At 43.1% G+C, this 23974-nt stretch overlaps 1 protein-coding gene across 13 annotated transcripts in view; it reads right to left on the minus strand.

Annotated features, from left to right (window-relative positions):
- Positions 1-270: 270 nt before the first annotated feature.
- IKZF2 (IKAROS family zinc finger 2) overlaps positions 271-23974 on the minus strand; it is a 117871-nt gene continuing 94167 nt past the window's right edge. For 11 of the 13 annotated variants that reach the window (XM_054209300.1, XM_054209297.1, XM_054209292.1 and 8 more), the window contains 3 exons: positions 20240-20377; positions 12694-12837; positions 271-7183 (listed from right to left, as the gene is read on the minus strand). In XM_054209300.1, the coding sequence (XP_054065275.1) occupies positions 6459-7183; positions 12694-12837; positions 20240-20377 (1007 nt within the window). In that variant the 3' untranslated portion in view covers positions 271-6458. The remainder of the gene's footprint in view (positions 7184-12693; positions 12838-20239; positions 20378-23974) is intronic. The other 2 variants (XM_054209299.1, XM_054209298.1) reach the window with 1 other exon arrangement.

The following is a 23974-nucleotide window of genomic DNA, read 5'->3' on the forward strand; positions in this document are numbered from 1 at the left end:
GTAATTATTAAGCACGCGGTTAACTGCAAAGATCCTGTGCGCTTCCAGATCAAAGCAAAGGGACGGCAGGAGCCACCGCACGCCCAAATGTTTTACCGGGCTGCAGCGCCGTGGCCTGAGGTGACACCCGCCACAGGAAGGAGCAGCATCAGCCCAAGTGTTGGGTCTCCCAACAGAGCACACACCATGCCAGCCACTCTCAGGACATGATTCCATTAACTTCGTCATCACTCTGTTAAAATACTTGCTGCTAGTAAATATATCACAGTATTATTTCTTTTTTTGTAACTGTAAATAATATTAGGCTTTACTACAGCAATGTAAGTCTGTCGAAATGGTCATTTCTGTCCATAGATTAATTAGGTCCCATGATTTGTATGGAAAGGAAAAGTTTTTATAGAAGGAGAGAGCATGGGCAGTCATCCTCCCAAATGAGGATCCACCTCATACCGAGAACCACCTTCCCGAAGGCTGGAAGCAAACAGGAACTAGGAATGCTTGTCTGCATGATCAACTGAAAAGCTGAACGATTTAAATAAATACAATTTTTAATGTTACTTGGCCTACCAAGCGTGCAGCACAGCAAGATGTCAGCACACCACCTCCTCCTGCCTGTCCCGCGTCCGCCTCAGGGGAGGAGGAGGACAGAAATCCCGCGCTTCCAGGCATGGCTGCAGGAGCCTACATTAGAAACCAGGGACGTTCTCCTGGGCCTATACTGCAGGACAACTCTTAACGGGATAAAAAGAAATATATTTACCATGAAGCAAATTCTGCCTCTTTTCTACCCAATTCCTAATTCCTCCTGCCACTTGCTCCCTGTGATGGCCGCGGCCCTGACCCCAGCGAGGAGCCGTGGGGCTGCAGGGGGCTGCTGGGCAGGAATTCTCCCCTGCCAGGGGCTCCATGGCTGAGCCTGACCCGCTGCAGCCACGCCGGGTAAATAAGCAGATCTGAAACTAGGTCACCAACCTGCCAGGAAAGTACCGAAACAAGACTGCGCTTCTCACCAAAGCGTTCCAGCTAATAACCGTCCCCCCCTCCTGCCAATAACACCTCCTACCGATGGGTTTCTCTCATCTCTAGGTCAGTCATTAGGGCGGCAGCACCACGACAGTCAAACCCGCAAACCATTTCCAGAGGACTTTTGTTCTCGCTGGATTTCTTTTTCCAGGTTGAAGCAAGCAGCTGATGCTTTAAAGTCTGCTCTCGTTCCTCCGTGGGAACTTACAAGCGCAGCAAAGTCCATTTTCAAGCAGGATTTACTTAAAGCTGCGGCGGGGACGAGGAGTGGGGCACAGTGCAGCCGGGGGGCTTCTACAGCAAGACTCGGGGCCGCTCTGGGCACGCCGTGTTGGTCGGCACCAGCTCCGAGACCAGCTCTGGCTGGAATGCACTTTGCTTGGGTAATTTTCAGCCCTTCCTGCTCCTAAAAGCCAGCTGAGCCCAGGAAACCCCACAGCAAAGCACTAGGGTGGCCCTCGCCCGGGGTCAGGGTGCCTAGGAGGGTGCGGGAGAGGAGCGGGATCTGCCTCGCCACGCCGCCGGAGAAGGGATCAGAGCTTTGGGTTGGGTTTTGTCCTGCATTTCGAAAAGGTACGGGAGGATATCATGAACGACATCACGAACTTCCAAAATGCATTTGAAAAAGGCACATATACAATAAAGCATGTATCTAATTATATGATACCATATATATAAATATACTTTCTCAAAATCCCCAGCTTCCCTAGACCGCAGGCCATTACTACCAGCCACTTCTGATTTTAAATGATGCTAAGCCAAGCTAAGATGCACATTTCTAGCATTCAAAGTCAATTTCATCACACTTTTCCTAAAATCCCACACTGCGTTTAGGCAACTCGGGTCCCGGTGCAGCCTCCCTTCTCCCTCCCCGACACATGATAATGCGCAGCGAGAGTTTAGGAAAGAAATATTATCTAGCAAAGGAACTGTATTACTGCGGCTCCTGCCCTTGGCTGAAATAAGCACCTTTCCCTAAATTATCTCCGAAGTTTCTCTCCGGAGGAAGGAGTGCCTGCTGTCTGGGTTCTGTCGAATATGAAAAAGCCAGCTCAGGACCTGGACAACAGTAACAATGTCCTATTAAAGGCCAGTTTGGAAGCGTTTGGATTAATTCCTGGCCTCCTCTGCCTGACAGCCCCAATGCAGGAATACCCTCGTAACCAGAAAGAAATCTGGAAACTCTTAAAACTGAGAATTTCTTCCCCTTTTACTAAATATACTTTAGCTCCACATGTGAGCTGTGTCCCCACATCATAGAAACTACCACCATTAAACCCCCCAAAAATCAGGCCAATTAACAACTTCCAATTCTTCCCCTCTAGCGCAGAGCAATAGATGTTAATGCCTAGACACCTTTCACATCCCATCACAGATGGACGCACTTTTTAAGGAGAATAAAATTGTTTTAATCCCATAAGTTACTGAGAAAAGAGCTGGCTTTACTGAAAAATGCTATATATTTTGATGTGCACTCCTAACCACCTGCGAAAGAGAGGGGGCTGTAAAATTCATTGGCCCTAACAGCAGATATATAGATAATGCCCTTTGCTCCAAGAACATGGATCATACCAAGAGCAGAAGAAGCAGTTGCACTTCTATTTCAATTAATAGGTTTGCAATACTCTAAATTGAGTCAGAGTCTTGCCATTTTTGATGTAAAACGAAGCGCAAGGATTTACTGGCAGGGATGTGTGCAGAAATGGCTTTTTTTTTTTTTTTTTTTTTAATGAAAATGGGGAATGCTCACTGGAAGCCAATGCTAAATTTGCAAACGCATGTTTTTAACTGGAAACCTGATTCCAAGAATTTCAAGCAAGTCCAATAAAAGTCAGCCAGGTTCAATTTCCAACACCAAATACTTAAAACAAATGGATCCGCAAGGCCAAGGATTATCTACTGAAATTCCTAGTACACTGTGAATGACTAATGAACTTGACAAAACTCAAGAGCTTTTCTTAGAAATCTGCAGAGGGCAAGCAAGCAAAAAAAAAAAAAAAAAAAAATATCTCCGAGGCCTCATTTTGCACACCTGCGTGTAGCGGCAAACGGCTTTATATAAAGCCCTCCAATAATTTTCAGTAGGAAGTGAATGCAAGTCCAAAACTTTGTTCAAAATTTGAACTGAATTTCATCTTTCTCCTTTCCCTAGCTCTAGGATGAAAAACTCCAGTGAGTGTTCAGCAAAGAACACTGATAATAAAAATTAATGCAACTCCTCAGCTTCTCGCTCTCCAAAAAATGCCGTTTTTGGAAGACAGCTAAAGCAGCGTGTCCCCCCACTGCCTCCCCAGCTCCCTGTGACACCAGGACACGGCAGCGCTGACATACAGAGCTTCCACGCTACCATTGGAACGAGAGGTTGGGCTTAACTGAAGGCAGATACAAACCACTGAGGCTCCCCATCTGATCTTTTAAACGCCCACATAATATACACTATAGGAGGTATCAATGAATCGTCAGTGAATGAAAGTGCAAACTAACGAACTGCAGCCAACTTATTTGTGGATACACAAGAGATTCTCTGCCTTTCCTGTATTACAGTGCTTTCTCAAACGCAGGTGGAATTTTTTAACACTTTTTCCCTAGTGCTAACTATTCCAAGAAACCACAGGCCACGTTCTTCCCACTGACCGCAGAGAGGAGAACAGAGTCCCCCAGAGACTGAAAGGGATTGCCGGCAACTCTGGCTCAGCTGCGTGTCTTTGTGGAGGCCCATGCAAGCCGTGTGACCTTCAGGCCCACCACCTTTCCCTTTGCACATTGCTCTTAAAACACCTTTCCCTGCCTCAGCAGAAATCATAACTGCTTTTTTTTTTTTTGGTGGCACGCTGTAAAAGCAACCCCCCGTTTCTCAATTTCCAAGCACATCCTGATGCAGAACATGGCTGGCTGCCTCCTAACCCAACCTTCCTAGCTGCAGAGAATCAGCCATACGGGATAAAAGCGATGCCCTCCAGCATCTCCCCCTTCTTCTCCAGCACAAACTCCTCTGATTGCACCAAGCACAAAAAATGAGAATGGTCCGGAGGACGGCAGCGGTTGATTTGCCTGAGTTTCCTTTACATTAGGACAAAGAAAGGAGGAGGGGGAAGAACCCAATGACATTAAGAACAATGTTGGGAATAGGTCTTTAAATCTGTCTCTCCAAAGCCCGTATATTCCCAGCCTCGATGGCTCTCACATTACACAAGATGACATTTCTCTCCATATTGTATTATAATTAATAGGCTACTGCAATACTTTACCAGCTCCTACTTAATAGCATTTCAGTGCTGGGAAGCAGTCATCAGGTAATCTGGCCATGATCTACTGTATCCTTTCTAAACACAGGTTCTAGCTGCCAAGAATGTCACCATAAAAAGATTTCAATCAATACCACTCAGCTCCTACTTTCAAATGCTCCAGGTCTAGGAAGAGAAGAAGAAAAAACCCAATACCCTCAAAACGAACAGCAAACTGGCATATGCGTCGAGTACGCAGATTGAAGCGAGCAGATGGGAATTCATTATGGCCTGATCTTGCTCTCTCTTTTGTACTTTAGTAACTTCATACGTTGGAAAAGGTCTCACCAAGCGCACGGAGCCGGCGTGCACAGAGGGGGTTAAACCCATGCAGATCTTTCCATTCTCAAGCTGTGCTCTTGTTGCCAAACAACAACATTTCAATTGTGATTGGTACAAACAGTTGGGTTTCAATGGCAATCTGTCACGTAGGTTTAAGCCCAGTTTTTACTGATACAACCTGCAACTTGCTGGGTGGTTGCTGGCTTTGTTATTTATTGGGAGAGAAAGAAAGGGAACGAAACAGATTGGTGGGGTTTTTTTCTTGTCCAGTCTGTAGTTCAAGGACTTGCTCTGGAGTTTGTTTCCCCACTTGTTTTCCCTGCAGTGAAATTAATAAATTAGGAATAAAAATTCAATCTGCAGATCTAAATCAAAGCCCAGCACCTGCACCTCCATGTATCACTTTCTGAAGAAGTAGGGAAGGTCATACATGACCTGTTTGTTTGCCGGGCTTCTCTGCTCTCCAAGAGCAAAGGCTATCCACCAAAACTTGCAAACACTTCCACCCCTAAATTAAAGCAGAATCGATGACTTAAAACCAAAAGGAAGTCCCTGGTTCAGCAAATTAGCAAATAAGATGTCAACAAGAGGAGAAACGGTCAAGGCTCGGATGCTGATGTAGCTGAAGTAGTTGGGGTTGTTCCATTAAATGCAATGGAGCTAAGAGGATTAATGCTGGCCCAGGAGCTGGCTCCCAGCCGTTTCCCAGCTGCAAGTCTTAGTTTAGGCTGCTGCCAAGAGGTTAACACTGTGATAACAGAATGAGAAAGTATTCATATAATTATATATCTATATATACCTATATTTAAAGAACACTTTGCTACTAGTACTTCTGCCATTTTAAAATCCGTAATTTTAAATCGAAATTATTTCAGAAGAGCAGCAGAACCTCTTGAGTAAACTACAGACTCTCACCCACTCCTAGGCCACTTACTGTCCTAGAAGCAAGTTTTAAATGTTATTTCTAAATGCTATTTCTTAAAACATAGGGTGCAACTAAAGACATAAGGCTCCCAAGGGTCTCTAAGAAGCCAGTGAGTCAACACATAGGCATGGAGTAACAGCAAATCAACAGTTCTAAAAAAGGTGCTTCATAAGTTAAGGAAAATAAAAATACAAAGCCTCAGACTTACCACAGAAGGCCCTCAGACTTATGAAACTAAACTGCTGCGATGTGGTACAGTGTTAAGACATACATTTCTTTTTTTTTTTTTTTTTTGTTTTTTAATACATTCTAGAGGGGCAATAGACACTGAACCCAGGAAAACAGCTCACCCTAGAAAGTAATTTTGAAAGGAATATCGACTTTGATTCGTGCTCCTAAATCCCTAACAGTTTTGCTTCAAAAATAATTGTTCATTCTGCAGAATAAAGTCCCCCCCCGCCCTTCTCCAGCTACCAAAACCCCACGCCTTACCTACAGATTTGGAAAAAGCTCTCCTCTGAAATGTTTCTACCTATTTGTCTGAAATTGAAAATGAGTGGCATCTCATCGGGACTTTGAAGCACCTAGCAGGGTTGAGCGATATTCAAAAAAAGGACACGATGTACAGCTGACAGACGGAAACGGACTGCCTTTCATTTCCCACAGAACGTGAGGCGGGTCACTCACCAGAAAGTGACGGCAACAACAAACCCCTCTTTTATCCCTTCCCTTCCTTCTTTCCATTCTTAAGCTGGGCAGAGCAAATGAGGTTGGGTCCACAAAAAAATAAGGTTAATAATAATAATTAAACAACAGCAACAACAACAACAGCAACAACAACAAAATAGGCATCTCAATGTCTGAGGAAAAGTGGGATTGTAAGTGCAGTATTTCTTCATGTGCAGTTCTTCTACTTCATACGAGTCCCCTTTGGATGAGAAGGCCTAGTGGAATGTGTGCTCCCCTCGGACTATGTGCGACGAGAACTCATAGCGGTCCTGGCTTCGGTAGCCACAGATGTTGCACTCTAGCGGGTCCCGGTAGCCGTGGCAGCCCATGTGGATGGTGTACATGACATGGTCCAGGAAAAGGACGCGACAGTGCTCGCACTTGAAAGCCCTGATCTGCTCCCCTTCTCCGTTGATGACCTTGTAGATATCCTTTAAAGAGCCCTTAGAAGCTTTTGTGGCATCCAAAGCCTTGGCGTCCTCCTTCATATAAGCCGGGCTTGGCTTTCTCTTGGGATTTAAGGCAGAGTTTCCTTGGTAGGACTGGCGGTCTTCGTGGCTGCTCTCTGAGTCAGTAGAATCCAGGCAGCTATTGCTGGGGGAGCCCTCTCTATCCTGGGTTCGACTCTTTGGTCTGATGAGGGAGATCGGGCCATCCATGTTGTTCTCGTGACTGTCAGCTGTTTCCCTGCTAATGGGCCTTTCTATCCTGTTAGGATGATAGACCTGAGCGTAAGCTGAGCTGATGACCGGGGCCACCTCTGCAATTGTGCTTGGTGTGTGCTGCATCAGGGGGTGAAGTGCCTCAGCTCCAAGGTAGGTGATTGCATTGTTGATGGCTTGGTCCATCATGTGAGACTGCATCAGCTCAGCCTCCTTCTCATAGGTTAGGTTCATATCAAAGGGAATATCTGGATAGCCAAATCTCATGAGCTTTTCACCTAAGGAACAAGAGCAAAGGAATGAGAAAAATCAATGTAATCACTCCAAGGTTCCACTGGAAAAGGGGTGGGGAGGGAGAGAAAATCCCTGACTTCGGGTGAAATTCATTCCTGAGTCCAAAGTTAGCCTCCTTCTACTTGTTCACTGAACTCCTACAAAATTTCAGTCCTGACGTGGGTAAAACAGCAACCCCACTAACAGCCTTTTTTATAATTCTGTGTGAAGCGTGTGGCTGCGGCGACCTCCGGACCAATTCCAAACCTTCCGCTGGGCCTGACTGTGCCCGTGCTTCAAGTTAGGAGATACATGTTAACTGGCAGAAAATGGGATCAAACCACCGCGGTCAATGAAGCTCCGCCAGTTTATACCATTAGACGTATTCTTCGAAAATTAAAGGGGGCAGTACCACATGCCCCTCACGCTCCGAGGTGCCCCATACATACCTTACAACAGGGCTGCATGGTAAAAAATTTAACCAGCAGGTACAGAGGGCTGGTACGGGGGGGACCTAACAGCTTTAGAGCCACAATATGTAAAACCTTCAACCAGCAGGCAAAATATAAAATGACTGCATACGGCTACAGAATGGAGCAAGTAACAGGAGTATACAGGGGGCTGACCTGCTGCCTTGTGTTCAGGCCAGAGTATTTTTATAGCTCACCCCCTCAAAAAAAAAAAAAAAATAATCCTACCCCAAAGTTTTGGACAGAGAAAAAAAAAAAAGACATACACTCCTCAGTGTCTATTTAGGAAAGAAAACAAAATAGAGAAACCACATAGCTTAGTTTCATTTGGTAAAAGGCAAAAGTAACTTTCATTGAGACAGGATAAATTAATATATAATGATAAGGAAGCCATCTGATTCATCACTACGTGAATCCAAATTAACATCCTTGTAACCTTTTGAAATCCATGGCATTACAGAGATGCGAAACTGGAACCACACGCTGGTAAATTCTGCTAGTCACAGGGCACGTTGCGTATTGCAGCTCTCCTTTGAAGTTCAATTTACAACTACTTACGTTGGGGCTCAGCTCAGCAGCACCGCTTTTCCAATGATGGCTTTACAGTGCAAGTACGGGGAAAGTTTATACAATAATTCTTCTTTTCAAATAGAAAAGGTTATATACACAACTATATGTGTAAGATACAAAATGTACATATGCTCGTATGTGTTCACACATAAATATTAGCTAGCTAACAGTTAACTTTTGGAGCTGATTTTACAAAGTCTGATAATTGTGCTTGGTTTTCATTGTCTTTGTTACTTTTCACTGCCTCGGTACATAAACCCAGACTTTTCTTCAATAATGTAAGCTAATAAATTCAAGGACTCACTACATACAACTGGTTTGGCTATCCAAGAATTAAAAAACTCAAGAATCTTGTATCACCTTTTGCCAAAATTGCTTGGAACAAAATGTGTATAAACCACCATAAGAGAGAAACAGAACCGTAATCCCAAATCTGTTCCAAACAGCATTAGTACATTTCGACATAGCTATCACTCAGCATTTTATTTTTCACTATAATGATTCATTCCAGACATATACATTCCATACAGGGAAGGAAAGAAGAAGCAAACAGTGCTACAACGATGGCCGTTGTAATCTAACGTGATCTAAGGATGAGTCTTGCCATCAAACATCGTCCTGTCAGTACTTCTGCTGTGGGCTGGCTTGTCTGTGCTGCCACTGACAGGATGGACAAGTCTTTAATGGGAGGTGGCTCCTTCCCAGGTGGGGCCAAAGTGGGACTGGAGGAGAGCTCTAGGAGGCACGGGGCGTCTTGGGCACGGTGGGAAAAGTCCACTGGTCCCTGTCACCTGCTCTGGCCACCTGTATCGTTCCTGTGTTCAGACAAAGAGCTGGCTCTGGTGAGAGTGTGATCCAGCCTCCAAACCTACTGTCCTTCGTAGGCTGCACAGATCAAGACATGATACCTATTCTTTACGGAATGCTTGGATGAATGACGCAAACCTTATTTTGATTCCTTTTATCTTCCCCGCTTAGTTACTCCTCCACAGACAGCAGAGAAAACTGTAAATTGCCAGTGACCTGAATTATTTATTCCTTTAATTATGAATCAGTTCCCAAGATGTCAGAGCCTTAGAAATGGAGTGTGACATAAAAAAGTAAAATAAATGATAACATGGGGAGGAAAGGGCATAAAACACAGAGCTCGGAAGAAACATTAACAAACCAGTCCAACGTGGTTTTCAATTTTAGTGTCTCTTTAGCCAAACTGTACTTAAAACTAACTAAATGGATTTGTAATTTTGAATTTTCATGCAAAATTATGCTTAAATTCTATTTATTCTCACCCTACATTAGGGAAGTAAAAGAAGAAACATTCTCTGTTGTGGTCACCTTATCATATAGCATTCCAAAAAACCCCAAAACAGGTATTTGAAGCTAGACTGAAGCACACAGACAGCTGTCCTGTGATACCTTTAGTCCACCTCGTCAAGTATCTAAAGGAACTGCAACACTGGACACTTAGGAGAAAGCTGCAAGAAACCTTGGAGAAAGCAGCTGCAGAATTCACACTGGGTAAATTTCTTCCTGACCCCTATCAAGTAGAAGTCCACTCTAATTTTGAAGCCAGTTGATCTTCATCTGTTCTGGGATGCCTGTGTATTTTTAATTTTACTATAACAACCGGGGTCTTATCGTAAGCCACATGAATGTCTCCTTTTGTATCCTGCCAGATCTTAACCTCGGTGACACTCTCTGAGAGTGAGCACCACGTTCAAACGGAAAATACGTGAATCTGCTTCATGTGATTGGCCTGAAAATGGTTGTGTACAATTGCACTAGTGTCGGCTTCTCCGTGGCGTTGCAGCAGAGGCAAACCCAAGTACTCAGACTCCTGCGCATCAGAACTTAATACTTTCTGCCTCTGCTATTTCAGCAGGTTTGGCAAGATTAGTACCTCAATAGCAGCTACAAAACCAAGTCTCTCACGCAGAAGTGAGCTCAATTTGCTGTATGCTGCTTCCTTTCCTCCCAAAATTTCAGCCAGAGTAGAGACTGTGGTCCATAACCAAGGTCCCTTGGAGACTGCTGATCAGAAAGAGCCGTAAAGCATTGATAGATGTAGCATGCAAAAGATTTTAGCTTATGCTTACATGACCTTCTCATAAACACCATTAAGTTGTTTTGGACAGGTGCCACACTTGCAGTATGCACAGGAACCATTACAAGTTGTTCCTGATAGAGTTGAACGATATTTCATTGGGGAGAAAACAGGAAGAAAAGTGAGGTCATGGTGAAAAAAAGAATGGTGAAAAAAAGAAAGGTAGCAAAGCGGAGACTTCTGGTTTTCAATTCAAACACTGTGATGCCATGAAAGATCAGAAAAGTAAGATATAGTAAATATGAAAGAGGACACTTTTCCCTACAGCTGGATCTGGATGAAAAGCTGCATGTGACGTGAAACCCTGAATTCCTAGCCCCAGAATAACGGAATACCAAAATGATCCGTTTCACCTGCAGAAGAAACAGGTTTATCTAACAACAAAGTAGTACACCCTACCAAAGAGAATAATACTGAACTGCTAGGCGTATCTCAGGCAAGGATTTCCAATCAGAAATTTGTCCCTGAAGACAGTAACGACATATGGTTAATTACATGTGAGTGGAGACGTAAAATAACCTTCCTGGTCTAAAGAAAGAGACCATCGTCTGTAGCTTCCAAAAATTGATTCGACTTATACCATCCCAAAAGCGGGTTGCCTCAGGTGAAAGGTACACTTGCAATCAGTAGACTGCACCGCTTGGGGAGCAGGCGGGGGCACACCAGAGGTTAAGGGAAGGGAGTGAGGTCTCCAGCCCTCTCAGATAAAGCCTCCAGCCCCTGCAAAGATAATCTGAGAGGTATCGCAAACGCAATTCTGTTCAAGTCTGTGGACCACCTGGGGGAAAAAAGAGCAAGAGGTGTGAACTGCCTTTGGTTTTTTTGAGGCTGTAATGTTTCTGAGGTCTGGACACACCAGTTGAAGTGTCAGCGTGGTTAATTATTTCACTGCTGATCACAACCTGCAAGAAAGTACAGCACTTGCTGAGACAACACTAGGGAAACCTGCTGTGATGTGGCCACGTTTACAATCTCATAAAGCTGTGTTTGGCTGGTCGGTAGAGAGTCCTGCTCCCATTTCCACCCTCTTCAACCCCAACTATTGTCACAGCAGTAAATTAAATCAGAGCAGAACTCCCCCAGCTCCTATCAGCTGCACAGTAATCCATTTCAGACCGCTCTTAAAACAACAGTCTAAGAATTAAGCTTTTATCTCAGAAGGGCTAATAACAGTATAGAAAATACTGATGCCTCCCAGCATTCCTCCTGTGGGTTGGATGGTTCCTGACCTAACCTTGGCTTAGCACCGATATTTGGGAACGGGCAGATGACCGAGAGCAGCCAGGTCAGTGTGTCGGTGTCCCCCAGGTGAGCTGCTGCATGCTGCCAGCCCCCTACCATTCAAAACCATGTGGGTTAGCTTAAAACCACCTTCAGTGGTGATTTAACAAATCCAGCTGAATCTGCATTTAGCTGAGGGGCAATGACTTTTCTAAATGTCTGTGTTAATTGCTTACACTCTCTGATCCTCTCTCCCTAAGTGTCCTCTGTGTAGGCAGAGTAAGTATAGGACACCCTTAAAATCCATACAACTGTCCTTCCAGGGAGTGAGTGCGGAAAATGGCGTATTACGTGACTTTGGAGTCCAACCACATACACTTACCACAAGTAATTCCCCTAAGAAGTTCTGCACTGCCTCAGTAGCAGTAAAAAGAAGCTTTACGCTACAGCTCAAACCAAGTAAAATCCCCCACACTGTCTCCTGTTACAAGCCGAACAATTTCAATTTGTCAAGATACAAAGCAAAATATGAATTCTAGGCCTGGGATTCTGGGCCAATCCTGTTTTATATTCATGCGTTAGTAAGTTTATTGTGTGCAGAATGCTGCACATGCAGCAAGCGCTGCTTCCAACACAAGTGATGTGATTTTACTTCCTCATGCCGGTATTATCAGACCAGTTGTTGCCAACTCTCAAGAATTTAATACAAGTTACAAGTCTTGAGATACGTGGTTTTTTGTTTGTTTGTTTGTTTGTTTTTAACACACACATATGGAGACAGATAATTATATGAGAGTCTTAGTTTTTATTTGCTGGGGCATGGAGAAGGAAGGATGACAAGTCTAAATCTCAAAAGGGACAGAGAAAAGTTAAAAAAAAAGCTAACCAGCCTTAAGGCACAGTAAAAAGCTCAAGATTTTATAAGCCATTTTCATGATGTGGGGGACCTCACTTTTGAATTCTCTGGGTTGGTAAAATTAATTCAATAATTTTCAGGATTTCTTTGGTTTAATCATTTCCACCATTGTCCCCCCGCAACACAATCAAGTCCTGAGAGTGCTAATTCTCCCCTTGTTCTTTTGCCTATTACAAATTACAAGTAACCTATACCTATGCACTAAGAATAATAAAAGGCGTATTTCAAGCTTACCCACAAACTTCTGTGGGGTGGAGCTTTTACGCTTTCCCATGTTGCTTGTCAGCTTCTCTATAACAGCAGGTCTCTCAAAAGGCACCAGAGAAATATTGTTGTCCATCACAGGCTCTTGTTCCTTACAATCTTCCATAGGAGGTACTACATAAAACCAAAAAATTGTATCAGACAAGTCTGGTCTACACTTCACAAGACAACACAAATCATTTGAGCCCTGCTGATCGTGCAACAAGTGCAAGGCAAAATAAAGCAAGGTGCAGGAACACACTGGGCACCCAGACAGCAACTACCTTTAAGCAGAGACACGTTTTCAAAGTGTCTCTCTCTGGGACTGTCTTCTTTAGCAGAATCCCAACTTGAAGCATTTCTGAAAGGACTTGTTTTGCTCTGAATACTCAAGATCCCCAGTGAGGAGGGGAGACTTGAAAACTCACTCTGTAGATCACATTTTCTGTTATTCTCCCTTCGGTATGCTCACTTGTTGCCAACATAACTTTTTAGTTATCATTCTTCGTGTATTCCGTTAACTTCACACTTATCATATGGCATGCTTACCGTTCTTATTCTCTTTTCGTGCTAATCTCAATGACTAAAAAAACATACAAGGCATTGATGACTTGTGTTCCCTGGGCCTGGCTGTGTCTTCTCCAAGACAAAGGCTTCCAGAATGAAGAATATACTTGTTAAAGCGTGTTTCCTCTTTCCATAAGCGAGATTGTGAAATCAACAAATGCTGTACTGGAATTACAGGATTAACATCATATGGAAATTCCCTTCAGAATCAGTCGCAGAAACCATTAATTTTTTCAGTAATATTTTATCCCTAACAACCAGCGAATGCAATTCTTCTGTGTCTGGGATCATTTTTGGGATCAGCAGGGAACATTCCTGTGCTAACTACGATAGGGGAATGCTCACCCATTGTCTTTGAGACAATAACAACAAATTAATGACCCCTTCTGTCTTTACTCATTTCACTCTCTGTTCCTTGTTGGGTTAGGGAATAAGGTGCTAGAGTAAAAGAAGTATAGGAAACGCAGGGGCTACCGACCAGGGCAGCGACCGACTCACACAGGGTTTTATGTCACTTGTCGACACAGCTAATCACTATGTACCTACAGAGTACTCCGTTTTTGTTGAACATCCTCTTATAAACACCGAGAAGGGTCAGTGGTATCATGCTGCCAACCAGGCTCAAAGAGTCCGAGTCATTTGCAATATATGTCAAAAGCGTGATTCCATGTGGAGCTCTTCCCACGGCTCTGCTGTCATGAATTTAATACACGACCTAAATGTCCCGCATTCATTGTCATCAGAGAGCAAGAGAAACCTAAGAAGGATCACCCAGTACTCTGTGTGCTGATGGGATGGCTGAGGTGTAAAAAATGATTTGAGGAGAAGAAAGGACGGCAGAGAAATAGAGACTGGGATGATCTTGCAAAGAGTTTCTACAATTTATAAACTGCAAGCAACCCATTGCATTCTCTGTATTAGAGAGACCTTCCAGAGAAGCTACGGGTGGTATTGCAGAGGTAGCAGAGGAGTGAAACCCACATCTTCTGCTGGTCCTCCTCTGGTCTCTCCCCGTAGCAGCCTTTCGTGTCACGGATACCTTCTCCCTGAAACTGTGCCATAAATGAACGCCACCAGCCCACTTTCCTTCCCATATAAATTTACTACCTTCAGCATCCTAACATGGAATAATCACTCCCCTGTTCTTAAACACGCGGCTGTTTGCTAGCACATAGTATATGAAAAATGGAGTGATAAAAGCCTTGTCTTCGCCTTCTTTCTAGTAAGGAAGAGCAAATACCAGGCAATTACAAAAGAGAGTATCTGCTCAGGTGAACTTCTCAATTCAGACATTCATAATAAGAAAACATGGCAATTTATTCATTTGATTCCATTTGTGCCTCGGCTGCTATGGAAAGCTGAGTACTTTGAGGCTTCGAATCTACCATATGCTATAAAATGATTTACTCTGCTGCTTTTTTATTTGTACAGGATGCTCCCCCTGAGAAACACAATGGTTTCTCATTTACAAGACAGTCCTGCTGGCATCAGTGAAAGAGAGGAGGAAAAAGCATAAATATGAAATGAATCTAATGTTGCAACAAAATGGGATGCAGTGTTCGAGTGACCTAATTAACGCCTAGTGCAGACTGGGAGGTCTGGAATACTTCAATAGCTCAGGCTAAATTTTTAAGGTTATTTAAACACTGCGCTTTGTCAGGAGCTATCTGCTCTAGTTCTACTCAAGTATTTACCGAGGAGATTTTCGAAGAAAGGAAAGATTACGTCTGTTGATCTTCACTGGAACCTGGCGTCTGACTGTCCTTTCGGCTTACCAAAAATCAGCATATGCACGGACAGGCACACACGCTCTGCGTGAAACCCTAGAGCCCTACTCAGGGGCAATACATGTCCTTACCACGACGGGCCAGGTCCGCGTGTAAGTGCCACTTCAAGAACTTCCCGACATTGGTGTACAGGACACACGAGGCTGGTGGTGAGCACCTAGGGAGGCTCAGAGTTCTCTATATCCCCCCTCGGAAGACTTCCTAAAGGTATCCTGGCTTTGTAGGACTGTACCTGCCCAGAAAAGCAGTTGAAAACCTCCTGATGACTTGACTAGCCCTCTGATTAAGCCCCAAATGTAATGACATTTGTATGTCTTACAACAATTAAGTAATAATTAAATAATTCTATTGTTGGGCATATGCATGTAAAATTTACTAGATGGAATTTGAAACCTTTCTTCCATGAAAAATGAACAGTGCTAAAAAAGACATCTTCTCTAAGTCAGGCAAGAATTCTGCTTGGACTTCTGTTGAAAGTAAAATCTTCACCAAGAAAAGCATTTTCTTGTCTCTCTTTCCTGCTGCAAGCTCTTTTTCCCACCTCAGAACTCAACTCCATACTCCAGGGCACGGCTCTTCCGCAACACAATCACTGAATCACACCAATATTTGTGTTACGAAGGGAATAAGTTGCCAGAATGTGTTTTGTTACATAGATTCCCTGGGAGAAGAGAGAGATGGAAATAGCCTCCTTTCTGAAACCATTTAAATTGCATGTAAAACTGGACCAAACAGGTGAGATGTCACATTTTAGAAACTCAAAGAGTTAAGCTAAAGTCAATTCTAGATACATTAATTTTAATTTCAATTTAAAAATACACAAGGACAAATAGCCCAGCCTGCCTTTTTTTTTTAAAAAAAAAAAAAAAAAAAAAAGGCAAAAAGCCCCCACAAAATAAAAAGGGGATAAACAAACTGCTCAGACACAACCAACAGTTTATCACAAATCAACTGCTCTGTGGTAGAAGCTCATGTGTAGACATTTACTCTGCAGTAAATACAATTCCTTTTTTGTTGTATTTCATTGTACTTCATTACCTTGGTAGTGGGAGGTAGCGAACAGCTGACGTGTTATAACTAGCTTTGATACAGCAACTCATTTTATGCTGTGAACTTACGGTCTCAGCTCAGGAAGGCTTTTTTATTCTAAAAATCAAGCGTCGAGGCCATGAAAAGCCCACACTTGAGTACGTTTCTGTTCCGGGACGTTCTTAATCATCTCTCAGGGTGCGCTCCTGGACTGCCCATGCAAACGTTCACCATCTCTGACATTTTTAATGTCTTCAATCTCAGTTACCACCAAATGTTGTTTCTAAGCCCAAAGCCTCAATACAAATACCTGGACGGTCTTCAGAACAAAGCCTTTATTTTCCTGAAGACATTGGTCTTTCAACCATAGTGCTCAAAGTGGTGACCTTTTAGGTTCTGCTTCTTAATTTGTAAGAAACCGCACACGCTATTAAAAAAGTTTATGCTGTTCCAGTGAGGAAAGAATAGGGCAGAAAAGAAGTAAAAAAATTAGCCAGTGTGTGTTTTGCTGATAAATACTTTTGTGTGCGGACAACAGACACTGGGCTAAGCCTCAGCTGGTATAAATTAGTATTACTCCATCAACCTCAATTTCCTTTCCTAAGCTCACAATATTGCTATTTAAAAAGTGTGTGTGCGCAGAGAAATTTTAGGAAATATTCTCATGGCCCCTGGTGTGAAGTCTCCTGTGGGACCAGCATTTTAACGATGTTTTAAGCAACTACGTAAGAGGGAAGGACACGAGGCCATTGTGTGTTTTACACACAAAAGCTGCCCTTTGAGCCTCACACAGCCTGGGACCAGGCTTCTTTCTCCTCCTCCTCGTAAAAAGAGCATCCTTCTCTGCTCCACTTCAAGAATTTCCCTGGACCTTTTGCTTTGCGGACATGGAAAAGAACGTACAACCAGGTGTAAACCCTAGCTAGCCTTCAATGTTTGTCCCTGTTTGTTCCCACAAAGCTCATGTTCTTGGCATTGACAGACTGTGACTTTTGTCACCCCCCAATACACCGCTAGCTAAGAGACTGTAGACTAATTTCTACCTTTGGGGCCAGCACTGCTTAGCTGAGAACTGCCAACAACAAAGTCATGGCAGGTCTCTTGCAGCTGCTGTGGTGCTGAGCAGGGGACAGGACCCAGCCACATGGAGGGGCAGCTCAGCAAGCAACCAGCACCCTGCTGGAGGGAGGATGGAGAGAGACCCAGGGACTTGTACGTTCCTACCCACGCACCGAAACTAGCCCTCCTTCCCCTCCTCTTGCTTCCCCTTGTGGCTTTAGTCAGGTGATCTAGTCATCTGCAAGACAAATATAATTGAAATAAAAGGCCTCATCAGGCCAAGGCAAAAGCACCCAAGTAGATGTCTGTAGCGTGCCTATAAACTGAGCAACTTGAGCACAATGCTTGAAAAAAATCCAAACTCTCTAGGGGCTGCCTCCAGTTTTCCGGAACAATTAATCTCTGCAGAAATAATTTAGACCGATGTTAAACATTGGCCATGTTGGTTGAGACCCAGCACAGCCACCCGTGTGCTTAAAGCAGGGTGCTGGCAGGGATCAGAAAATCCCCACCTCTACCTGTTCCGTGCATAACAGTGAAATTGTGACCAGGAGTCACACCAAAATGCATTCAGAGGCTTCAAAACACTCAGCAAGATCAAAATACTTTAAAAGTATTTGGAAACAGAGTCAGGAAAACTTAACCCCAATGTGATGCAAAATAAACTGCTGATCAAAATCTCCAAAGCACACACTCACTCAGCCTCAGGAATAGCCTTCCACGTGTGACACGGGAGAGAAGGAAATGAATACACGTTTCGGGGTTAGACTAAGACCTAACTTTAAGCTGAGTAATGATTTATATACAGTTCCCTGGTGTCTTTATAGTCCCAGGAGAAAGGACTTTGCTGCAGACCTCTACAGGGTGGTGCTCATGACCCTCACTCCCATGCTGAGCTTCACGGGGAGGAGTGACGCTGGGATGTGAGATGGGATTTATTACTGGTTCCAGCTGAATTTGGAGCTCCCTGTTGCTGCCTGTCCTCGCTATGCCCTCGCTAAACAGCGCAATGAAGACAGTGGATCAGACATCCCTTAAACGTTCACCATGGGAGATATAGGCATATTTGCCCAGAGGAGAAAAAGGCACTGGTTGAATTCAAAGTGCTGTTTTAAGCTAATTTGGTTGAGAAAAGTAAAGTGGTTGTGTGAACATTTCTATTTTAAGCCCAAGCAAAGTCAGTCAAGCTGTAAATAAAAGAACTGTCCGCATGGGGTTTGCACTGGTTTAACTGCAGTTGGTAGAAAAATCAATGCAAGGTCAACCATGCCAGCTTCTTTGGGTAGACAAGGTTAAGGACTTCCCCTTCTTGTCATAGCATTAAGCAGCTTAGAAAAAGCTTTAGATTTCCTCAGAAGCATACTATCGACAAGAGTAAAGCCAATTTTAATAAATAACTGAATAATAAACCCAGAAGTTGAGTGGAATTTGGGAAGATCCTCCACAACGTGATCTCTGAAACATCCTGGCTGTCATAACTCTATCAACCTACTGCTATTCCGACGGAAATCCTCACCCAGCTGGTTAATAAGACAGTCACACCTTTGCAGAGTGAAGAGCGTGTGTTTTGTTGGCAGTGGAGTCAGTGATTAAAATCCTACTATCAGCTCCAACAATCACCCAGTGCTCCATCTAACAGCCCACGCACACAACAGGTACCTGCAAATGGCCAAGCCCTGAAATCTGTCTTTTCGCTGACTTTTACAAGTGTAAAGTCAGGCCCAAAGCAGATAATCCCTAACTTCAATGTCTTTAAAGTTATCCATTACATTTTAAATGTCGATTTTAGTCTCCAGGGTGTCTACTAAGACAGTAATTACTTAATAGAGCTGTACGAACATTTTGGCCATACACATTAAACACATTTAGAATGCCTTTATAGGATTAAATTGTTCATGGAAAAATACTCTAAAATTTCTTAGGTGGTTTTTTTTTTCCCCACCAAAAATAGCCCACGTTAGAAATGCTGAATAGATTTTATTTCAGCTTGTATTTTTAGGTTTTTAGAAATGACCTTTCAGAACTTATACACAATTAATTTCCAAATGAAGCCATGTGACTCCACTCAACAATGAAAAACGGAAAAAAAAAAAAAAAGAGGAAACGTTCTTTTGCCTTTTCTTTTACCTACAATCTAACTTTTTGGTACTCTTAGGTATTAAGGCCATTTTTAATCAAAATGGAAAACATATAATTTTTATATTTTCTGATTGGTAAGAAATCTTAAATACTTCAAGTACCAAATATCTAAGGACAAGTTTTAAAAGTTAAAAGATGTTCAGTTTTAGAAGAGCTTCTGAAACGCTAATTTTGAATGAAATTATAACAATTTTTGGACAGCTACCATTTAGTGCTACAGATAAGCCTACAAAAGCCTGCAGTCTGAGATATTATGCTCATTATCCATACTAATAGCTACAGAAAATTTTGAAAGCAAATTCAGGGAGTTTGACATTTCCCGCTTTCAACAATCTTTTTGGCAATCTTCAGTCTTTATGTACATTAACACATGCAGTGTTACTTAACATATTAATACTAACGCATGTAAATGCATATAAACAATTTTTTTTTTTTTTGGTTATAATTACTTTCATCAACAGTCTTGAATTCAATTCTGGCCTGGAGATTTTTATATCTATCCCTCCCTTTTTTGGGGATATAAGATAATATTATAGGGAGTAGAAATAATGACTTCAATACATCCACCATCCTTATGTCTTATAATTATCAGTCCCTATCAGAAAGGAAGGGGAGGGGAATCCTACATTTTATACATGGCTTAGATCACTTTTAGGGTAACTTCGCACAGGTGACTGCTTTATTTTCACGTCTGCATATTTATACATACTAAAAAGTGAAATACTGACTTTAGAAAAAAAATAATCAGCAAACCCAGTGCTGTTAAATTGGACAGAGCAAGGATTTTAGCCCATCTTTTCTCCTCCTGCCTATCTGAACATCGGCAATCTGTAAGATGGAAATGATGCAAAGCTGAAAGGAAGGAAGAAAAACAGACAGAAAAAAAAAAAAAAAGCAAAACAACCCGCAAGAGATGCTCCAAGTCCAAGAGACCTCAAAAGGCGGTTTCCACCCACCATGGTGACTCATGACCTGCCCGGCAGCCTCCATACTGACGTTCTGCAGATAGTTGTGGCAGCGTTCCTTGTGCTCCTCCAGCGAACTGCGCTGCTTGTAGCTCCGGCCGCAGTAGTTGCACTTGTGAGGCTTCCCCACTGCGGAAAGAACGAGAGCATCGGGTCAAATCCACTGCAACCCACTTCTTGCTATCGAAAAATCACACCTTTGCAACAAACAACTCTTACAATGGAAAGACACCTAAGAAAGGTTACTCAAGTCCCAGACCTTCTTCCCAGCCCCATTTTCCCACCGCACACACTTCCTCCCACCCATCGGGTGCTTTGCCCCAGCCGCTTTTCACACTAACACACAGTATCAGCAGAAGGAAAAAGAGGCGGACTCGTCGGTGGCAAAGCAAATAAACAGATGACAAGAGGGGAAAACAAACCAAACAGCTGAATCACACCCCGGCCCTGCCCGCGCATCGTCCAGTCTCATGGGAAAGAAACTTCTGAGACATTTTGCCCATGGTACCAAGAGTTGCCTTCACAAAAATGGGCTGCCCCACTGGCCTAGTTCTGCTCCCAGCTGCGGGGAAACCCATTACGTGGCCGAGAGGAGTTCTTCTTTCATTGAGACATCCTTGCCAAAATTGCTAAGGGAAGTTTGGAAAATAAAAGACAACAGAGAGTAACTTTGGTAACAGCACTGTTACATGCCAGAACTGAGCTGCCACCAGTAATTCACGGAGACCGGATAATATTAAAATATATATAATATAAAAAAAAATATATAAAAAAAATATATAAAAGGCCATGTACAATGAAAACCAAGCCAGATGAATGCAAGGTGTAACTCTGATTTTTTTCAATTTTTTTTTTGTTTCACTCTGCAGCACTATGAACAAATGGCAAATGCCTCTTAATACATGCAAAACCTGGCACCAGATTCTCATAAAGTATATCCCTTTTGTAGCATGTCATTAGGAAACCACAAGAATGGCCTAATCCAAGGCCAGAAAGCTAGCCAGAAGTGGATTTTGCCAAGGCGTGCTAATAAAGGTTTTTAATATAATTTAAACTTGTAGAACATGAACATTTATTCTCTAATAACTAAAGAGCTATTAAGTCAGTACTGCAAGTCTAGTAAAACATCACCGGCTGTGATTTTCAGAGCTGGCTGAGGGATGGGGAAGGTCAAACTTCTTACAGAGTTTTGAAAATCTTAGGTAAGAATTTCAGTTTCTGGCCAAAGAAATTGAGAACATCCTCTGTTGGATAATATACATGTTTCTATTGGGTTTGTCCCAACACTGAAAGCTTTTCAACGGCCATTTACTTAATGAAATCCAAGCTGTACTAATTGCAGCCAAAATGCACCGTCACCACTGGGGTGGGAAGATGGAAGGGCAACTGTGGGGGGGACAGCCGTAGCCAACGAGGAGCCAGGCAGAGGGCTCCTTGCCTTGGGGCTGAAGCCCCAAACATCAAAGATGCAGAGTCAGGGAAATGCTCCGGGGTCTCTGCAGGACTAATGTGTGCCCCAGCGTGTGCCCCACGGCACCTGTACGATGGAAGGCGAAACAGCCCGAGCCCCCAGCAGCAGAGCTGGCCAAAAAGTTTCAACTGGTTTTGTCTCACAGCAAAAGGGGTTTGGTGAAACAAACACACTTGCAGAAAGTTTCTGTTTTTCTCAAAAAGCGTGTTTCTGCGTGCAGTTCAGTGACACAACCAAGTTTTCCACTGGGGAAAATAAAGCTGCTTTTAATAAGCACCCAAACCGTGGATTTATTTCTCTTTATTTAGAGATAAGGCTTATCCTCAGGAAAGTATTATGTCTTCAACCAAACAGCTGTTGTGGCCTTTATTTTATTTTGCTAACTAGCTTACACTTTCGCTGTCAGTGGCATCGTTACTGGGAATCTCAGTGGAGGCCGAGTGCGATGCTTATTATCATTCCCAGAGTAATTGCCCTTGATGTGAATGATCTGGATCAAGCCTCAGCTCTTAAACACAAAACAGTCATCTCATTCTGGAAATGAAACAGGAAAACATCCTGGCAGCTCCTCAGGATGGAAAGACTTTTATCATCACCATTACAATGCTTCATCTTGCATCGAGATGGCATCAATGCCTGTCAGTCTGACACCTCTATTAGAAGCTAACTTGCTATCTAATAAAAAAAAAAATAAATAAAAAAATCAAATGCAATTGAAGGGATTAAGTTAACCGAGGTGAAGCAGGGCTGAGTTAACCCACCTGATCTGGCTACAGTAAGTTATTGAGCAACTTAGACAAACTGTAACATGCAAGGGAAAGGGATGATTGCTTTCAGCTATTCCAGCGGTAGCTACAATTAATTAACTATATTATCATTTAGCACAGAGAAACATATTCCCCTGCAAGCTCGCAGTACAAAAAATGGATTCAACAATCACAAAAAAGTTGGTATTACACCTCTTCAAATGGTTGCTGCCTGCATTGCCACAATTTCACAAACCATTCACACCCAACAAGGCTGAGCTTTTCCAATGATGGTCAGCTATTCAGATTCCATCAAATTTCAAGGTTCAGAGAGATGATAAAAGCTAATGATGATAAAGGCACGATTTCTACACGCAATAGGGGATTTGAGGAACGTAACTCCCGAAGGAAAGAAATACTCCAAGCACACATGCTCCTTCCTCTGGGGAGAAGATAAGAGGGCAAACAACATGTGACAAACGTTAGTCATGTTGCCAATACACAACTGGAAGCTGGCTCAGGCTCAACCATGAAGAACAAAGTTTGTGAGCTCCAGTTGAGTAGAATGGAATACAACTCCCTTGGGTTCATTTACAAATTCTGTCCCCCCTGTTCTACAGATGCAATCACGCCATAGCCCCACAAGCGTACAATCTGATTTATACTATAAAATGATACAAAGTGACTGTGACTTGGGTTGCAGCACGATTGATCAAGGTCAGACCCCAATGGAATCGGTTCTGATAGCAGCCGTTTGTGTCACCAGCAATTCTCACAACCCATTTGGTGAGAGGTACAGCTAGCCAAGGTAGCAATTACGGTCTGGATTGTAAAAACCTTGTCGTTGTGACAAATGTCAAGTCATTGAGACAGCTGCAAATTTCCCCTCATATCCTCAAAGTAACTCATGACAAAAAATATGTATATTTGTGGATACAAACATTGACAGTGTGTCTACATTCTTCCATATTTCATATAACCCAACAGAAAGATGTAAAAGCGTATACGAGAATTCAGTTCTGGTGATCTCCTCAACAGCCTACTTTGTTCCACACAACAAACCACCATATGAAACCACATGCCTGCCACAAGAGATATCAGCCTTTAGTAAATACTGTATAGTAGGTAAACATTAATAGTCAAAATTTACCCTCAAAACACGTGGCTTGCACTACTGTGCATGAGCTGTCTTGGTCTATAGGCCACTGACTTGAAGGCAAAGAGTTCAACAGTGCTATAAGCCTACCAAAACCCTCCCCAAGCCCCCACTGAAGGCAGCTCTTCCCACCACAGAGCCATTTCCACTGTGGAAATGACTCAAAGTTCGGCTCACCTTGCTTGGTATTAGCCTCCTCCGAGATCCTCACTGACGACCATGGTACAGAGACACCACACGCGGCACTGTACGTAACCACCTCTGCCAATGGCAGTGGCACCCAAGCAAAGTCAGTTTGGAAATCCCTGGTTTGGGGTAATTATTCTTTTATCACCTTTTCAGGGTAAGCAATC

The sequence above is a fragment of the Rissa tridactyla genome, chromosome 7 (genome assembly GCF_028500815.1).
Source record: "Rissa tridactyla isolate bRisTri1 chromosome 7, bRisTri1.patW.cur.20221130, whole genome shotgun sequence".
In the NCBI taxonomy this organism is placed as follows: Eukaryota; Metazoa; Chordata; class Aves; order Charadriiformes; family Laridae; genus Rissa; species Rissa tridactyla.